This window comes from Bombus vosnesenskii, unplaced genomic scaffold, assembly GCF_011952255.1.
Source record: "Bombus vosnesenskii isolate JDL3184/JDL3185 unplaced genomic scaffold, Bvos_JDL3184-5_v1.1 scf7180000015717, whole genome shotgun sequence".
NCBI lineage: Eukaryota > Metazoa > Arthropoda > Insecta > Hymenoptera > Apidae > Bombus > Bombus vosnesenskii.
Window position 1 is genome coordinate 9,834 of NW_022884119.1, and position 17,984 is coordinate 27,817.

At 37.6% G+C, this 17,984-nt stretch overlaps 1 protein-coding gene across 1 annotated transcript; it reads right to left on the bottom strand.

Moving 5' to 3' along the window:
- Positions 1–800: 800 nt before the first annotated feature.
- Positions 801–1,289, bottom strand: LOC117241345. The gene has a single exon (XM_033507287.1). The coding sequence runs from the start codon at positions 1,287–1,289 to the stop codon at positions 801–803; it is 489 nt and encodes a 162-aa protein (XP_033363178.1).
- Positions 1,290–17,984: the final 16,695 nt, after the last annotated feature.

The following is a 17,984-nucleotide window of genomic DNA, read 5'->3' on the forward strand; positions in this document are numbered from 1 at the left end:
CGAGTGGCATAATAGTACATCGATTCTCTTCTTCTACCTTTGATTTTCCGATTGCAATATACCACACGATCTTTACTTCCTTCTGTATCATCTCGCCGAATGACATGTAAAAGGCCGTTTAGTCTTTCTGCTGTTCCAGAAGTTAATGAAGTATTCTTGGGGTCGGCGTCACGAAAATGCCCAATTAATTGACCCATCAAGCGACGTACGAATTGCAAATGCGTTACTTTGTTTTTTTCTTTTTCTCCTGGTTTGCGTTATTTAATAAGTAAGAATTTATTGTTGATCTTTCCAATCCGCAAAAAAGTAATTTCCGCCACCATTTTTGGGACTTTCGTATAAAACAGTATGTAGCTGTATACTGGTCTGCTTTGTCGACACCGCCTATATATTTGTAGCGGCACTCGACGACGGAACTCCTTCCGACAGCGGACTCCTTCGCGACACAAAGCGTTATACCATGAAAGTGTAAGGCCGACATGCCTAATGTACCATCGATATACCTACGGTCCTTCCGTCGAATATTTGGAAGAAGACGTACGTGGCAACGGTCGCGAACACCTAACGAACGCGTGCGTAGTGTGGATATCGAAGGGGAAGAAAAGAAAAGAATCTGTCCAAAGATTCATTAGGTCTTGAACAGCGAAGTACGAAGGGTCCAGTGTAACAGCGAAGCAAACATAGTGGAAAAACATGGAGCGTTGATTGTAGACTGTTGGTTATTAAATAAACTATATTGCTGAATATCTAGAGCATTTCTTGAGCACTTGCATATTAAACCACCTCATATTTATTGTAATTTATCCGACATTTGGCTTCACTATATTGGTTCCTTCTCTTCGTGTACTTTTAGTGATGTTTTTCATAGTTGTGGTAGTACAAGTGCTACAACATTGATTCGTTTGTCTCTCCAAGCCAGTAGTAATATGTCTGCGTCTGTAGGCAACGATATCATTTTCCGCAATTTTTCGATTTTTGATATTATTCGGAATAAATTTTCCATTAGTTTGAATAGGTCCAGTTATGTGACATTTCGTGCTTAATAATGCATCAGCCAAGGGAATACAAATAAAATAATGGTCGGTATAAATATGGTATCCTGCAGCTTCAGGGTTTGATTGTGATAAGTTTTGGCACAACTGTAAAACTATTCTTGTACTTATTGGGAGATTAGGTCTGACTAATTTCTCAGTCGTGAAAATGCCATAACATGGCAAAATGGTTTGTATGTAACCAATATTGGTATCCGCAATGAACATAAATTTAGTTTTTGTGCTTTTGTGCTTCATTTGTTATATCATTTACACGAAGCATCCAAAATATTTGTAAAAGTCGGTCTTTTCTAACGGACAAAACACAAGATTCATTGCAAACAAAATTAATCGAATCTATATCAAAACTCTTAGAAGTCCTTTTACATGCAAATGAATATGCAACAAAATATTAAAGTTAGAATTATTATAAGGAAATAATATAGAAATAATATAAGGAAATATATATAATATTATAAGGAAATTTTATTGTATTATGTATGATCCATTTTGTTCTAACTGTAGAATAAAAAATAGAATAAGAAGATATGTAGAAATAACTGTAGAACAAAGTAGATCAGACATAATAGAAACTTTTTGGATAACCTAATACAACCTAATCTGTATTCTGTTGATGATATAGTCATCAGCCGTTTTGTAACTATATAAGTGTACGTTTCGTTCTGAATAAAGCATATCTTAAACCTTTCTTTGCATCTTGAAAGATAAAAGGTAAAAAAAGCGATATATCATGCTTTAAAAAAAGGCAACAGTGTTAAAGGCATTGCATATGACTTATATCATGTCAATAAATGTTTAGGAAAAATACAGTATAAAAGAAGATTTGATTGTACGGGAGTGCCTTTCATCCCTGTCGTTGATATAGCAAAACGTAGGAGAAGTTGTGAAGTTGCTAAGTAAGCTTTATGATTTTGTTTAGGTAGCATTAATGCGAAAAATTCGTACCGATAATTAATAATTTTGGGTTTCAATGAACATGATGCTTTAGGGAGAAGCTTTGTAAAATTGTAAATCTTGTTTCAACGTAACTTCGAAAAGCAGAAATCGATGTTAAAATCATTGTTTGTGTCCAAGATAGCAAAAAACAAAAACTATTTAATCTCATAAATGTAACGTTGAAGCGTTCTCGTTTATTCAATGACCTCGTCTTATGAAAATCTGGTAGCTGAATTGAGATCTTGCGATTAGATATGTGTATATAAATAACGAAATTATAATTCTTTCCAAAGATATACTACAAACTGGAGAACTCGATAAATCTTCTAGCACACCGAATTTATTAGACCGCTTAACAGATAATCAATGATTTTAATCTTAATCTTCGGTGATTGTTTTTATCGATGCCACGTCAGCCGTGGCGGCGAGTCCTTTCGTCGATAGTCGGGTTGTTGTGTCGAGGAGCCCTTTGTTGCAAGGGTCTTGCACATCGGCCACTACAAAACGCCATTTGGAAGCTCGGCGTAGCGATAAATTGAGGGGAACTGTAATGGTACCGTATGTCGCGATCCGCGTTCCGTTGGCCGCGAACAGTTCGTAGTCGGTTTTGTTCGTGTGTCCGCGGATCTTACTGCGTGGATAAACACAAGTGTCAGCACCGGTGTCCACTAAATACGAGGTGAAAATATTTCAAGACAGGAATTTTTATTCCAATTAGCTACGGAACTCGCGATTGAGTATACAGAATCGTGGGAAGAAAATCATGCTATAAAACTATCAACAAGTTCAGATACATTATCACGAAAAACTTGTTAAGTAAGAAATTGTAAAGCTTACAAAACTACAGATTTGAAAATCTGTTCAACATGCGGGAAATATGTATGCGGCAAATGTACATTTGATAATAAGATAATTTGTAAAAAATGCAGCGGAGTTGAATAAGATATCTCTATATAAATTAAAGTGTAATTTTATTTAAGTCTATAATTGAAATTAAATAAAAGTGAATTTGGACGATATTTTCTGACAGATCATCATTTTATATACATTCGGTTATAAATTAACCATTATTTAAGTTAAATTATAAAAACAATTACTTTTTAAATCAGCGGTCATTTTAACCGCGCCTGGTAGGAATAGGTAACACGAAATGTCGGTAGGTTTAGTGTTAAATCTATCGATTGTAACTAAGATTATCTTCTAGTTATTATTCATTATAACTAACGCATCGGCATATGGATGGCGAGCACGAACTCACGTTGTTATTTTCAACAGGAAATTTATCTGTTGAAGATATCGTTTCCATTGCTCGTTCAATGAGACCGAGGTCTATGGCAAAGTACCTTAGTGGTGCTGTTGAAGTCGCCCTTGGTTTAGTAAGATTCTATTTTCTGTAAGACACGCCATGTCTTTCATTCTTCCGCTCTCGATTCTACCGTTTGTACCGTTTACGAACTATATGTGGTTGTACGTTCTTTCTCTTTAATATGGTCTATACGGTATTATTGCTGACATCCTCCTCCGCGGCAATAATCCGGGTGATTAGCGTATGGTTTTCTTCAATACGCTGTAATATCCTGTCCTCAAAGTTCGGATCGTCTTGTTGTATGCGATCGGGAGATTGCGTGGATTCTGACTGGATGGTAGAAGCTGAGTGCAATCGATGGTGTTGGTTGGATGTCCCCCTCTGGTTAGCTTAATACCTTGATAATCTTATAAGATTTATATATGTCGGAGAAGGGTCAGGAATAAGGGCATTGTGGGCATTTGATGAATCTTCATTGAAATCGGCCATCGTCGTGTTATAACGAAGGTACGGTCTGTTAATACGAGTATGGATGCTACCGACTCCGCAATCAATCGCGGCGGTTGGACACTCGCGATACTAGTGATGTTGGTCTTAGGGTCAATAACGAATCCGCGGACAACGGGAAGATAGATGTACGTGCTCACAAAAATCTAAGTCGGACTCTTTGCGAAAACGTGGAATATCCACCGAGCGTACAGACTCTACGAGACTCGCTAATACGACCTCACGAGAGAATGACTCTCCGTCGCGATGATGCTGCAGAGGAAAACTATGATGGGGTGTGTCTGAAGGCACAAGATCATCGGATTCGTCGAGGGTAACCTTCGTTCAGAAGGTGAGGGAATTTGGTTGCTGCTAATTGGTCAATCTCCATATCGGTGGTTAGAAAAAGATGCTAGCCGCCCTCGAGGGAAAGTTGCTAGTGGGAGACGCCGTTCGTTGAAAAATAGGTCTCTCCTATCTTCCCGTAGCTGGGACAAAGACTGTTTGTTTGAAGGACTTTAGTCAACTAAATTCTAAGATTTATGACGGGCCCTCAGGCTAGCTGAACATCTACTCCGGAGACGCAATTGACATCTGGCAATCATTTTACTCGAAGAATAGGGTCTGCGTGTGGCGAGCCACGGGACAGAAACCGTTGGAATGTTTACTGTCGCGTTTCGCCACGAATATTTCCTTTAAGGAGAGCTATAGAATTACTCCATACCTTTGCTCCGGCAAAGCGTTCATCCATTGAACGCGGCTACGTTCGGCGACTGACTGTCGCCTCGAGCCCAAGCTCATTATCACAACTCTCGAACAATTACAATCGGATTGAATAACTACAATTGTTCAATTACAGCTATAGTAGACTCTAGGTTACAATGTTGCGGGATTATCCAAAATTCCAAAGGCTCCAGTGTTCTTTCATCTCCGACATATATATACATATACATAACTGTGTGCGTATATATATAATATACGTATAACAGCCAAAGTTCAGCTCTCAAGTGTACGCAAAACTTTCATGTTCATTTTACGCTATACCAGTATGTTTCATGAATTTGTTTGCTAACAGTATCGAAACAAATAACAAGCAGAGGACGAGCTATTCATGAATTGTTTTGCCAGCGTGTACGCTTCCAATATTTTCTATTTGAGAAAACATACTTGTTGCTATTGCAACTACAAATATTTTTACAGTCGACGCTTTTGCCGTGAATCATTGGCTAACATGTAAAATCGAGAAAAAACATGGTTTATTGTGATGGAAATGTGGAAAACCGCAAAACCGATATAGAAGGGAAAATAAAGGAAAGGAAGGTAGGGATAAGTAGAAGCTTGGGCCCAAGTTTAATTCACTGAAACCGAGCTGCTTGTATTATCACAAAACAAAATTGCCAGTACGTCATTTCCGTACTCTCGTCCTCGCGAAAATGGTTTTGCTCGTTAAGAAAAAACGAAGAGACAGGGAAGAGAGGAAAAAGCAAACGGAGAGCGCTTTTAAAAAGCTGGCGAACCGTGTGTTACCACAACGAGACACGCGGTGCTATTTGTCGCTTTAAATTGTGTCGCAACTCGTTTTTGAGATCTTTGCCAGGGACGCGTTAAAACACGCTGCAAATATATTTCTGGCTTTTCTGGGGTTTAACTGAAATATGACAAATAACGTTGTAAAACATGTACTTATGACTTACAGAGTAATTGAGTGTACAAAATATATAGTATACAAAATAGCCAGCGATTTAGGGCTTTAAAAGATCAAAAGAAAAGAAAAGAAAGGAAAAGAAAAGAAAAGAAAAGAAGAAAGATAATATGTTGTGGCAGTCTAAGTCGATCTAAGAAAATAGATAAAGGGAGGGAGGGGCAAAGCTAGTTAATCTGGAAGGAATCCAAGCGTCAATTTCAAGCATTTACAAAGAATCACTATTGAAAGTTCAAAGGCCGACTAGTGAGCTTCATCCTATCTCATTTTTTAATCAGGCGATGGATCGACGAATCGTATTGATTTCGAGGATTCTTATAGTTCTGTGGGGATTTTAAAGCGTGGTTTGTCTAATCTTGTCTCGTTAGCTACAGACTCTTTGGCGAGCAGCCTGAAACTTGATCCAGTTTCGAGAAAATGAAAAATTCGTTTTTCCTCTTTGCTTCCCTGTTCCTTCTTTCCTCCTTTTTCCCTTTTTACATCGCGTCAAGACCCGTTAAATAATATTGACTGCCGTGGACGCTGGCTGAGAAGTGCACCTTATAACTAGCTTTAAAATCACTGACGTCGATGAGGACAAAGGTAAGTTAGAGGGTCATTTATCTGAGCTGGTGTTTCAAACTATTTCCGGCCAGTACCTTTTATGTACTTTCGCTTCCGCTAACAAGCAACGCGCCATGTCCGGCAATTATTTATTCTTATACCTTTATCCCTAGCAAATTTATAAATTCGATTATTTAAATATTCTTTACCATTATCGCATCTTAATATTTTTAACCTCTTGCCCGTTAAATTTTCGGCTTCATTTACGAACTGTACGAAAGAATCAAAGACCTCATCTTTGGATTTTATACAATAGATCCTAGCTATTTTACTATAATCATCGATAAATGAAATGAAATATTTTTCTCCATTGAATCCGGTAGTCTTAAACGGACCACATACGTCCGTATGAATAATTTCCATTATTTCCTTAGCCTTAGTTCGATTATTTTTGAAAGGTAAGTTATGCATTTTGCTTTCTATACACACCCTACATTTCAAAAGTTCCTTTTCAAATGCATTCGGTATGCCAGTCACTAGCTGCTCTTTACCCAAAATCTCTAAATATTTAAAATTTACGTGTCCTAGCATCCTATGCCATCTTTCCTTTTTACTCATACCACTACGTTCGGCGCTGTTTACTGAGTGCTTCTTCCCTTTCAATATACTTTTTATTCTATATGTCCCATTCTCTTTGAACGCTACAGCTGTAAGTATATTATCCTCATCTATTACTTTCGCAATATTTCGTTTGGAAATAACCGTATTCTTATTGTCTGTTAGTTTACCTAAACTAATCAAATTTGCGGACATTTCTTTCGCGTAAAATACTTTCCTCATATTTATCTCATTTTGTTTTCCGAATGCTTCAAAATAACTTATAACATTCCTAACTTTTGTCGCTTTTATCGGTCTATTATCGCCTAAATATATATTTACCGGTTCTTTTAGGTCGATAGATTTATCGAAATAATTTATATTATTAATTATGTGATCGGTACAACCGCTATCTAATAGCCACACTAGTTCGTTCTTACTTATTTCATTCGTCTCACTGCTGTTTGCTGCGTGCGCCGTTGCTGTCCATATGCCTGCTCTTGAGTTTCCATTCTCGCCCGTGCCGGTTCTTGATTGACGATGAAAGTTTCCACGTCCTCTGCTCGTATTGCCTTTGTTCTCTCTTCTTCTGTTTCGACCACGTATTGGCCCATGCCAATAGCCGTTACTGCTTCCCGCTTGGACGCCATTTTGACACTCTCTCGCAAAGTGTCCTAATCTTCCACATCTGAAGCATCCTTCCTTTTTTGCAGAAAAGGCGTTGGTTTGCCTTTCTCCTCGATTGGATTTATTTTTCTTCTCTGCTATCTCTATTTTATTTTTCACATACGCTACCGTTTGATTCTCTTCTTTCAATGCGTCTATTATGTCCGCTATGTAGCTGTATTCTTCGGGTAACGTATTCAGCATGTAATTCAGCTTTTCCCTCTCACTTACTTGTGCGCCCGCACTTTTTAATTCATTTATTAATTTTTCGAAATCGTTAAAGAATGATGCTGAATCACTGTAGTTCTCCAGTCTTATGTTTTCCACTCTCCTTCTGCATACGATCTGCAGTGCCGTCGACTCTTTCAAGTACATTTCATCGAACCTTTTTATTATATCATACGCCGTTTTTCCTTCCCTAACATACTCCAATTGTCTGTTCGATATTGCACTATAAATTATATTAATCGCCTTCAAATCCTTTTTGTCCCAGTCTTCATCGTCTCTTTCGTTCTTCATTCTAGTTGTAACAAACTCGCATTCCTTATATTTGAGAAACATCGTGATTCTTTGCTTCCACATTCCATAATCCTCACCATCGAATATAGGTATCATAATTTCCGATCTCTCCATTTTAATTGATTCTTCTTTTTTTCTTTTCTTACTCAAGCGTTCCTACGTGCTCGAAGTATATTTTTTCCTCTGAAAGTTTTTTTTTTCTTTACTGAAAACTCACTCGCAAGATCGTAACCACGCACTAAATATCTTGCAAAACTAGTAACCACGCTCTGCTACCACGTTAAGGAAATTCGAGGATTTGGGAATACAAATAATTGACTATATTTCCCACGCAACAGTTATACATCTATATTACACTCTGAAGAACGCCTTGCACGCACGCTTGTCGCCAACCGACTATCCTAGATTCTTCTAACATCTGGCAACAGTCTTTTGTCTCCACTAAGACCTTGACGCCCTCTGGCCCTTACACACACACACTCATGTACAGTGTAAATGTATCACTTCCCTTAACACAATTATCCCGCGTTAGGTTCAATCAGGTTAGTCCCACGCGAAATTGATCCAACCATGCGAAAACGAGTGTATTCTGATTTCGCAGATACTTCTGGCTAGTGCACTTCTTTTACGCTTCTCATCGCGATTTTTGACGACTAACGAAGATGTACGGCAGTCTGACAGTCTACATGAAAATGATCATGATTGCGGTCTGTGTACCGCCTGCCCTTCTTTCTATTCTTCCGTTAAAGACTGATAAGTTGATACTGATGAATTATGCGATCGAAATCCTATATAATGGCTACAAAAAATATTTGCATCATTATTCTCGTTTCCTAATGAATCGCTGTTTTAATCAAATTTTATATTGCATCAAATTTCTGTAGTTACACGAAAATACTAAATTATAGAAAACTTGATATACACGGATTTAATTAATTGATAAATTAGTCAATATATAGGCATTATTATTTCACGCGAAATTTTACAACGTCAAAAACCTAATATTCCTGTACGAGCAGTATTAATCACAAATTGTGAGAATGCCTACTGATAAGGAAGAAAGATAATATAGAAAACGCAGACTTATGGAAAGAGAATCCCTGACATTAGACACGAATACGCGCTTTCACGAAATATTTTATGGTATATCTAAGATAGAGAATATATATAGAGTATATATAAGTATATGTAATATCGGAAAATAAGGATAGAAATTTTTTTTCGATTACTTACAATTTATTAATATTAAATTGAATATACAAATGTAAATTGGACAGAGAACGATATTTAACGGAAACTAAATGCAATACTCATATCTATATCAAATCACTTTACAGTTATTTGATCACTCTCGTCACAACGAATCTAACACACACACACACTCTCTCTCTCTCTAACAACTCTATCAATTCTCACGACTCTACTCTTCGACGACTCAATTAGCTCTGATCTTCGCCACGCTTCGAACCCTCAGGAATAGATCGACCAGGTTTGCACGCTCTGTTCAACCTGGCAACCAGCACAGATCTCGCACCGGATATAGGCTGATTCATCTGTCGAGCTTACTCCTCACCCGACAATCGTTCGTCGTTCTACGATATTACAGTATATATAGAATAAGAATATATATAGAGTATATATAAGTACCAAAAATACATCCTAAGACGTGTATGCGATCTATGCTGTATGGGACGTGTTATAAATGGTTTCCGCCACTCAACCGCATTTGAATTTGTGAACACGATCGAACAATTGACACGAATTATTAATTCCCGTCTCTACTCTAGTAACGATTTGCTTTGGAACGAGGTCGAATCGTTCTGATTCCGCGCATGATTAACAAATAATTACAGAGGACATCAATTACTTGGATGGTGTTCGCCATTTCAACGTAGCATCGATGACATCCGGTAATTAGACTCAAAGTGATTTGCTTAAACCGATTAATTTGATCAAACCAACCAATTACTTTAATTAATGCAAGCTATACTCGAGATTCGCGCATCTTGTGTATACACACCGGGTCAGACAAAAGTTTTCATTCATCCCAGTAGAACTTTCGTAGTCCTTGAGGACGAGTGTCGCTTCTCGTGCATCTAAAGTTTCGTTCAAATTAGCCGATTTATTTGAATTCGATCGACTGGAAACCTCTTTGTCACTGTGAATTTGTTACTTAATTGATACTCTTATAAGCCTTTGTCCTTTAAGCTCTTACATCCATTTTTAATTAGTCAAGTCGTTTGACTTTTCACAAGTATTTTGAAACTATTTTACTAGCGCGAATCTACTTTTTTTACTTGAGATTATCTGCTATTTTTATTAAAATGTATATGTACGTATATACACTTTTGAATTTTAGCCTTCTATTATTCTTATATCCTTTAAACGTCATTGCAAGCTTCAAGCGACTTTAACTGAAATAGCTCGATTTCAAGTTCTAACGTATACTGTAAAGCACACTTGCGAAGTGAAACAGTAAACACGATATGAAAACTCTCTCCCCAGTAAGAAATCGAATATCCAATTTCAATCGTGCTTCATCGATGAAGCATCAATGCTACGTAGAAGCATTGTGGCAGCCGCAATGCGGATCCGTTGCGGATCCGAACAAAAATTTCCTGACACGATCGTTTTCGTAACGCTATTAGCCGTTTCAGTATCAGGGATGTTTTAAAAATCCGTATCGGATTGTCGAAACATACCGTTCAACGCGTTCACGCTTCACTGCATCAGCTATATCAGAAACGTTACACTAAAGAGTCAAAAGGTTGCCAAATATTCGTGCTTTACCTTTTGTTTGTGTGACGTTCTGTAATTGGTTTTCCAATTCAAGAGGCAATTTATACATTAGTTTTTTCTTTATTTGGTTTACGATTATTTGAAAGAAAAGTAATTACGAGAGGAAACTCTGATAGACTAGTGACAAGCTACGTTCGGAACCGAGCGCGTGGTGAATTGACAATCGTAACCAAACATCGCGACACAGTTCACCACACTACGCGTACAGCATGATCACGCTGAGTGGCGTTGAAACGGTTAACGTAACTGCGCCCGTCCGACCGTCGAATGGCAAAGATATTCAAGCTGAGAATCGTTTTCAGATGCTATAAACAACAGCTGTGCTGACTTTCAAGGAGAAACCATTCGACATAATCTTACGTTTGAGCCGGGACCTTCGGTTTGCAGTTTCTGCGTCTGCTATAATTCGAGGCTGAAGTGGTGCCAGTCGATCGTATGCGACCCGCCCGTAGTGAGTATATGCTCATTACTTAAACACTTAACACAACCAGAGAGAAACTACAGCACACCGTTAACGCTTGCACGCTGGTCGTTAAAGCACATGCTACGCGAATAGGGTACACAGCGATTCATCTAACTTGCCTTGAATTACTTTCACAAAGAGAAACATGGTCAGGAATAATTTTTTGTTACGAGTCGTTTAATTTATTCGTTCGTTAGAACGATTGGTCTGACAAATTCAAAGTCTTGTTCCGTATAAATATTTTTAAACAAGCACGTCATAATCTTTGTATATTTTTTTTATCGCAACGAAACTGTTCAGAGAAATGTTGAAATTATTAATTACAAAAGAAGACATTTACGTTGTAAAAATGTTAGCGAAAACATTTGTGAAAAAGTTACTTTGTTATAAATTCTAGAAAAAGAAATATTGAAAATCACGTCCCATTTATTCAGTTGCACGTATGAAAAGTATTTGCATTCGCGCAAAAAAATCCCTTAAGGATACATATTTTATAATAATTGGAGTGTCAAAGTTATTACGCGGATTGGCGTACACGTGCCTTTTAATGAAACTAGGTTATTCATTTGTTATTCGTTCCTAACTTTCAACTTTATGATTTTTGCGGAATAAAATTTTATATTAATAATTATTTTATATTAATAATATATTAATGATATATAATTAATTTTATATTAATAATATATTAATAAAATTTATATTATAAATGATTCATTTTGAATTTAATAAAATTAGAGTTACAGCAGTGCAATTTAACAAAGAACAAATAATCATTTGTACTTTATTAAAATGTTCTTTTAGCGTCTCGTTTTAATATTTCTCTAATAATATTCTGTTAACCGTTATATTTAAATGAAGGTTTTCAAAGCAGAGACGTACTTTAACGTAGGAAATGGACGTACATTTATAATGAGAATTCAGAAGCAAAAATGTTTCATACGAAAATAAATATTCCCCATGTGTAAATAGCTACGTTATGACTTTTATATGTATCTAACGTTTTTCCATGCAAGGTAACGTATATTTGCTTCTTCGCTTCTTCGCTTCTGAGTAGTAAAACCTGGCATTCATGCGGCTGATAGGTAGTTACGCGCTGACAACGAAAAACATAAAATGAATAAAAAGCATGAGCCATCCTATAAAAAAAATAAAGCTGCTTTTATCTTTCATTACATATTCGTCAGAATATTGTTAATAAATATTTAAGTTCAGATTTCAGCTTAAATAAATGCATAGGATTGGACATTTATTTATATATGTATCTGTGAACGCTTTTTTACATAAAATTTTTATAACGACTAAAATGACATATTCCGATATTAAATTAATTTGATGAGAATAAAAACTGAATTTTTTAAACGAGATTTTGTATGAAGTTACATTTATTGGGAAAAATTCATTCTTTTATAATATGATAAAACGAGACTCATAGTCTGTATAAATCATTTCATGGAATATTATGTATATGTACATGTGTTCTACGCTTTTATTATAAAAATGCTAAATGAACATAACGATCAAATGCATCGACAAATGCATTGAACATATCGATTGTTATTTTGAAAAATTGATTATCTTTTATTTGTTTCGAACTACAAATTGATTGAGACATTCGTGTTTGCTAAATTGCGAATTTAACGCAATGAAGTCGTCCGAATCCCTTGCGAGCATGTAAATATAGCGTCGAATTAACAGGTCAATTACTTGAGGTTGGAACTGAAAGAAAGAGAAAGATGGAGGAGGTCTTGCCTTTGAATACTGGACACTTCTAAAGCCCACAGTTCGCTGAAATTGTCAGAGAATTCAATTAAATGGCAAATTAAACCATTGAACTGAATCTGTTTCCAATCGTGAGCTTGGAGGTTCTACCCTTTGAATTTTTAAACCAGTCATCCTTCTTTTGTACGTATGGTAACGAATATAATTCATAAACTAATGAAGTGTGTAATTCAATTGAAAGCTCTTTTCACTGAATTCAGTTTAGACTACGAAAAATGATATAATAACGAAATTATCAATTTACAATTTATAGAGCGTATACTTTATTCGAAAGTGAAGTTTATTACTGCAAATATTAGTTGGCTACTTATAGCCTGTTTGAAAAGGTGATTTAATTTCGATTGATTTTCGATAAGTTTTTGTTGGTTTACTCAGGTTAATTAATCTCCAATAAAATAGAAATACCAATCCGGTAGTATAATTGCTTTCTTGCTTATTACTTTTTTACTAATTAGCGATGCACGATTCCAGACCAGTAAATATTTTTCCATCGGGAGAAGTCAGGTTGAGAGATGCAAGATTAATACGCTCGTTCTGTCAGTTATCCCAGTGTCTGTTACGCGATAGAAAATGAACGAACTGAATAATAAATGCATTATCGGCATGAAGATTGCTTGATGTAAGCCACCGCTTTTTTTCTATCCTTCCGATACCATTTCTCTTTTTTTTTTGCGAAACACTTTGCTAGTCGTGAGAAGCAGCAATTCCCTTCTGCGAATCAATTACGGTTCACGAGAAATCGTATTATAGCCTGGAACGTATTCAAATTATCTTCAATTATTCTCGGCTGTTTCCATTTCCATTCGTCTCTTACGTAAGTACTCGTTTGATGTACATATATAGTGAGACAATAATCGTTAACACCTTTAATGTCTTCAGTATTATAGAATAAGACGCGAAAATACGTTGAAACCTGACTTTTAGATTCGCGAGACTCTATAAGGCTTCGAAAGTCTCTTGTTTCAGGCCGAGTAAAAAATTGTAGATGAAGAATTACATTGCGAGGTCTGTTAAGGAAAATTTTAAATCGTATCGTTGTAATAGGATTATTTCAGCGAGGGAAATTACGTGTTGCGTGCGAAGCCACGAGCTTTCTTTCAGGCTAATATACATAATTGTCCTATCGAACTTTCCATCTAAACCGTTGCGCCCACACGTGGATTTTGCATTTCAATTTTCTTACTTACAGTCCAGTCCAGTGAGACCAAGTTAAATTTTTCAGCCCTCCGAGGTAGAATATGTTTTATAGAGAGACGTACAACGCCATGAAGGGGAGCCAGATCAATAAATTGGGTTATCTTTAAATTACTGACAATCATTTCATCGACGCGGTTTCACCGACACCGAGTCCCCCGGCAACGTCTGTCAAAGCTTATTTACCGATACACTGAAATCAACCACAATCATTTTACCGGCCTCTTCCCTTGCTGACAGTTATTATACTCGCTGTCATATGTTATCGTTGATTATACATCTTTATTTACAAATTCGTTCCTGTGTATAACGAAACAAAGGAAGAAACGAAAATGATACGTTTCCTGACGCATTGTTAAATTATTAATTAACGAGAGTTACATATCTACATGAATGCTTTGAAATGTCAGTTATAATTCATGAAAATGGATACAAACCATTTTACTATACATAAATAGAATTATAAAGACATGTTACGTACTAATGCTTTTACGAAATATATTTCTGTATACGTTTGACGTTTCTGTATTATTCCGTATGTGCTTTCTGCTCTTGTGTTTAGCTCGTCGGAAGTAAAAATACGTTAAGCGAATCAGCTAATCTATTCGAGCGTTTCAATGGCTCAATCTTCTTTTATGCAACTACCAAAAGAGAAGATAAGACTTTGGTTATACAACATTTCATAACGTCCAAAGTAACGGGGCACTAATTAGTTGAAACTTTAAGACAGACCAGATATCAGTCATCGTCCGTAAATACATTTATTACGATCGTTTAAAGTTTAAAGAAACACCGTTATAAAGTCGTAATACGAGACAAAGCGATTCAGAACTCGAATTCATTTGTTGGAACGACGGCATGGGCAAAAGTAGATAATGGAAAACTTTCTTCCAAAGACCATTTGATAGCGCCGACGTAATCAAGAGTGTGACGATATTGCCAGAGACGTTTCTGCAAATAGACGACTAACTTATTTACGAATTGCCGTAACACGATTGCCGCTGGTAGTATGGTTAGTAATCGCTTTATTGAATTTTCGCTTGATGTGACATCGTCGAGAGTTTCTAGCGAAATTCTTCTCCCTGTAAAACTATGTTTCTACAGCAATGGCTGTAATTTTCGAGTTACCGTTTGCGAAGAAATCTTTTTCTTTGTTACGTGTAATAGATTATTTTTAAGTTTTAAATTACATTGGTAACCTTCTATAATTTATTACTCGAAGGTGGTAATTTTTTCTTAAATAGTTTGTTTTTCCTATAATTATTTTACTACAGAATCCTCAAAAACATGATGTATGTATATGTCGGATCACGATTCGAATTTTGGGCGCGCGACGACTCTTCATGTGGACTAGCCATCGTTTCACAAAGCCGAGATTTTATTTACAAGTATATACAGGTCTATCACTAAGCTTAACAAATAATAGATACAACTAATAATAAGTCTAACAAACACTAAGCCTAATGAATAATACGATCTACGAATAATTAAATTAAATAATACTATTAGCAATGTTTGAGTTCAAACGAATCCACGGTCACCGGGATAACTCCTTACTAAGCGAAACTAACTTAGATGCAAATGCGATCGTCGAAAATGCTCGATGTATCACTCTCCAAGGCAATCGCAAGAATGCCAGCCTCGTGGAGATTTTTCTCCTTGTACGATTGCATTTTGTTTTCTATATCCGTTTGGAAGCATCGAGGAGGTTCCAAACGCTGTTGCTAGGCACACTCGTTGGAAGCATCGAGAAAGTTCCAAACGCCGTTGCTAGGCAGTTTCTGCCTGGAGTTTTGATTACTAATACAATGTATGTCCCATTGCATCGGCACCTCCGAGGCAACATCACACGTGGCTAGGCTCGCTCTCGAGGCCGCATGCCGCCACAACCACATTTCTCGGAAAACACATACAACCACTCCAGGCCTCCGTTAGATAAAACATCCATCCCGTGACCGTGGCTACGTTCAGCGACCGATTATCACCTCGAACCCAATCTCGCTTATTACAAATCTTAAGCAATTACAACTATAATAAAATCTAGGCTAAGGTACTAGAGGATGTTCCCAAAATTTCCAAGGAAAGGCTTCGGCTTTCCTTTCATCTCCGACACGGCCATCCTGACTATCACACGTCCTCGGGTGTACCTTCGTCAACAAAACAAAAGGAAACAGGATTAGTATCATTGTGATTGGCATTCAAAGTGCCAGTTGCATTCTGCGTGCTTTCAGTCGGGTCGTAATGACATGACGGACCATTCTCGATTTCACACCCAAATGGGTCTCATCCTTCGAATCGCACATACTCTCAAAGTTCGTTACATAACCAGCTTCGTAACACGATCGCTGTCAACACTAGACCGCCTCCAGCCTCGTGACATTGTCACTGTCGGTACTAGACCAGCTCCAGCTTCGTGACATCGTCGCTGTCGGTACTAGACCAGCTCCAAATCCGTGACATTGTCGCTGTCGGTACTAGACCAGCTCCAACCTCGTGACATTGTCGCTGTCGGTACTAAACCGGTTCCCAGCTTCGTGACATCGTCACTTCCAGTGCCTGACCGCACTGAACTCCATCCCATGGCCGCACCTGGGCTCATATAATTCTACGATCCTCTGGGATCGGAGTACTCACATCGCCATGGTCACTGTTCTCGTCATCACAACAGACATCCAACTCCGCAGGAATGCAACTATCCGGCATTTTCCTTAACCTGTCATGACTGCACTTGTATGACCTTTTCCCATCCAGTGTTTTCAAGGTATATCGGTCTCCTTCCAGGACCTCCGATATTACAAACGGACCCCTGAATTTTGGATCTAATTTTGTCTGGTTCCTTTCTTCATTTTGGCGTAGTACCAAATACCGGGATTAAACCTAACTACTTTAGCTTTGGTTTTATCGAATCTCTCTTTGTCATACCTAGCACTAGTTTCCATCTCCTTTATTGCCTGTTGTCTTACACTGGAGATATCTATTTCTTTTTCCTCGATGTTATCAGGTAGTAATAAGTCATACGGTCTTGCTGCTCTACCAATCAATAACTCTAAAGGACTCGATTTGGTTACGCGGTTGATGGTGCAATTCAAAGCCAATTGAATCTCCCCGATCGCGTCTTACCATGAACGCCCGGTCGTTTCTACCGTTGTGAACATATTTTTTAACGTGCTCATAACACGTTCTACTTGCCCATTGGCCCTACTTGCACCGGTCGCGATCAAATGAACTTTGATTTGTTTGCTTGCACAGAATTCTTGAAATTCCCGGCCTGTGAAACATCTACCCTGATCTGCTATTATCCGACAGGGACTACCGAACAAAAACACGGCGGACTTAAGTGCCTTGATAACGCAAAGCGAATCCAATTTGCGTGTGTGATGTAAGTGCACGAATTTCGTAAAGGCATCGATCAAGACGACGACATACTCTTTCGAGTCATTTTTGCCACACAGCTTGCCCGTTATGTCCATGTGCACCGTATGCCACGGTATGCCGGTCTTAGGTATAGAATGCAGTTCAGCCTGTATTTTACCTGAACTAGCCTTCGAAACTCTACAAGCATGGCAGTTCTCGACAAATTTGCGAACATACTTCGCCATTCCCTCGAATCAATAATACTCATAGAGCTTCTCGAGCGTTTTATCCCATCCTAAGTGCATAATTGACTGATGCACATGGTTGATGACGGACCATCTAAAACCTCTCGGAACAATGGGTAAGCAAAGGGTTCTGCCCTTTCGTTGTATTTTACGGTAAAGTGTACCGGATCGCAGTTCGTAAGTATTCGCGATATCTTCCGCGAGCTCTTCGTTCTGTAATTTATTAACGATTTCGGAGATTTGCGGATCGCGACGTTGTTCCGCTAATAGCCAATCTTCGGAGATCTCGGCCAGATTAATCTCTTTCTCTGCGACCTTGTCTATCATACGGCGATTCAAGTCT

What these genes read in the sequence shown, in the direction of transcription:
- LOC117241345 (XM_033507287.1), bottom strand. Translation starts at nt 1,289, where the DNA reads ATGAAGCACAAAAGCACAAAAACTAAATTTATGTTCATTGCGGATACC.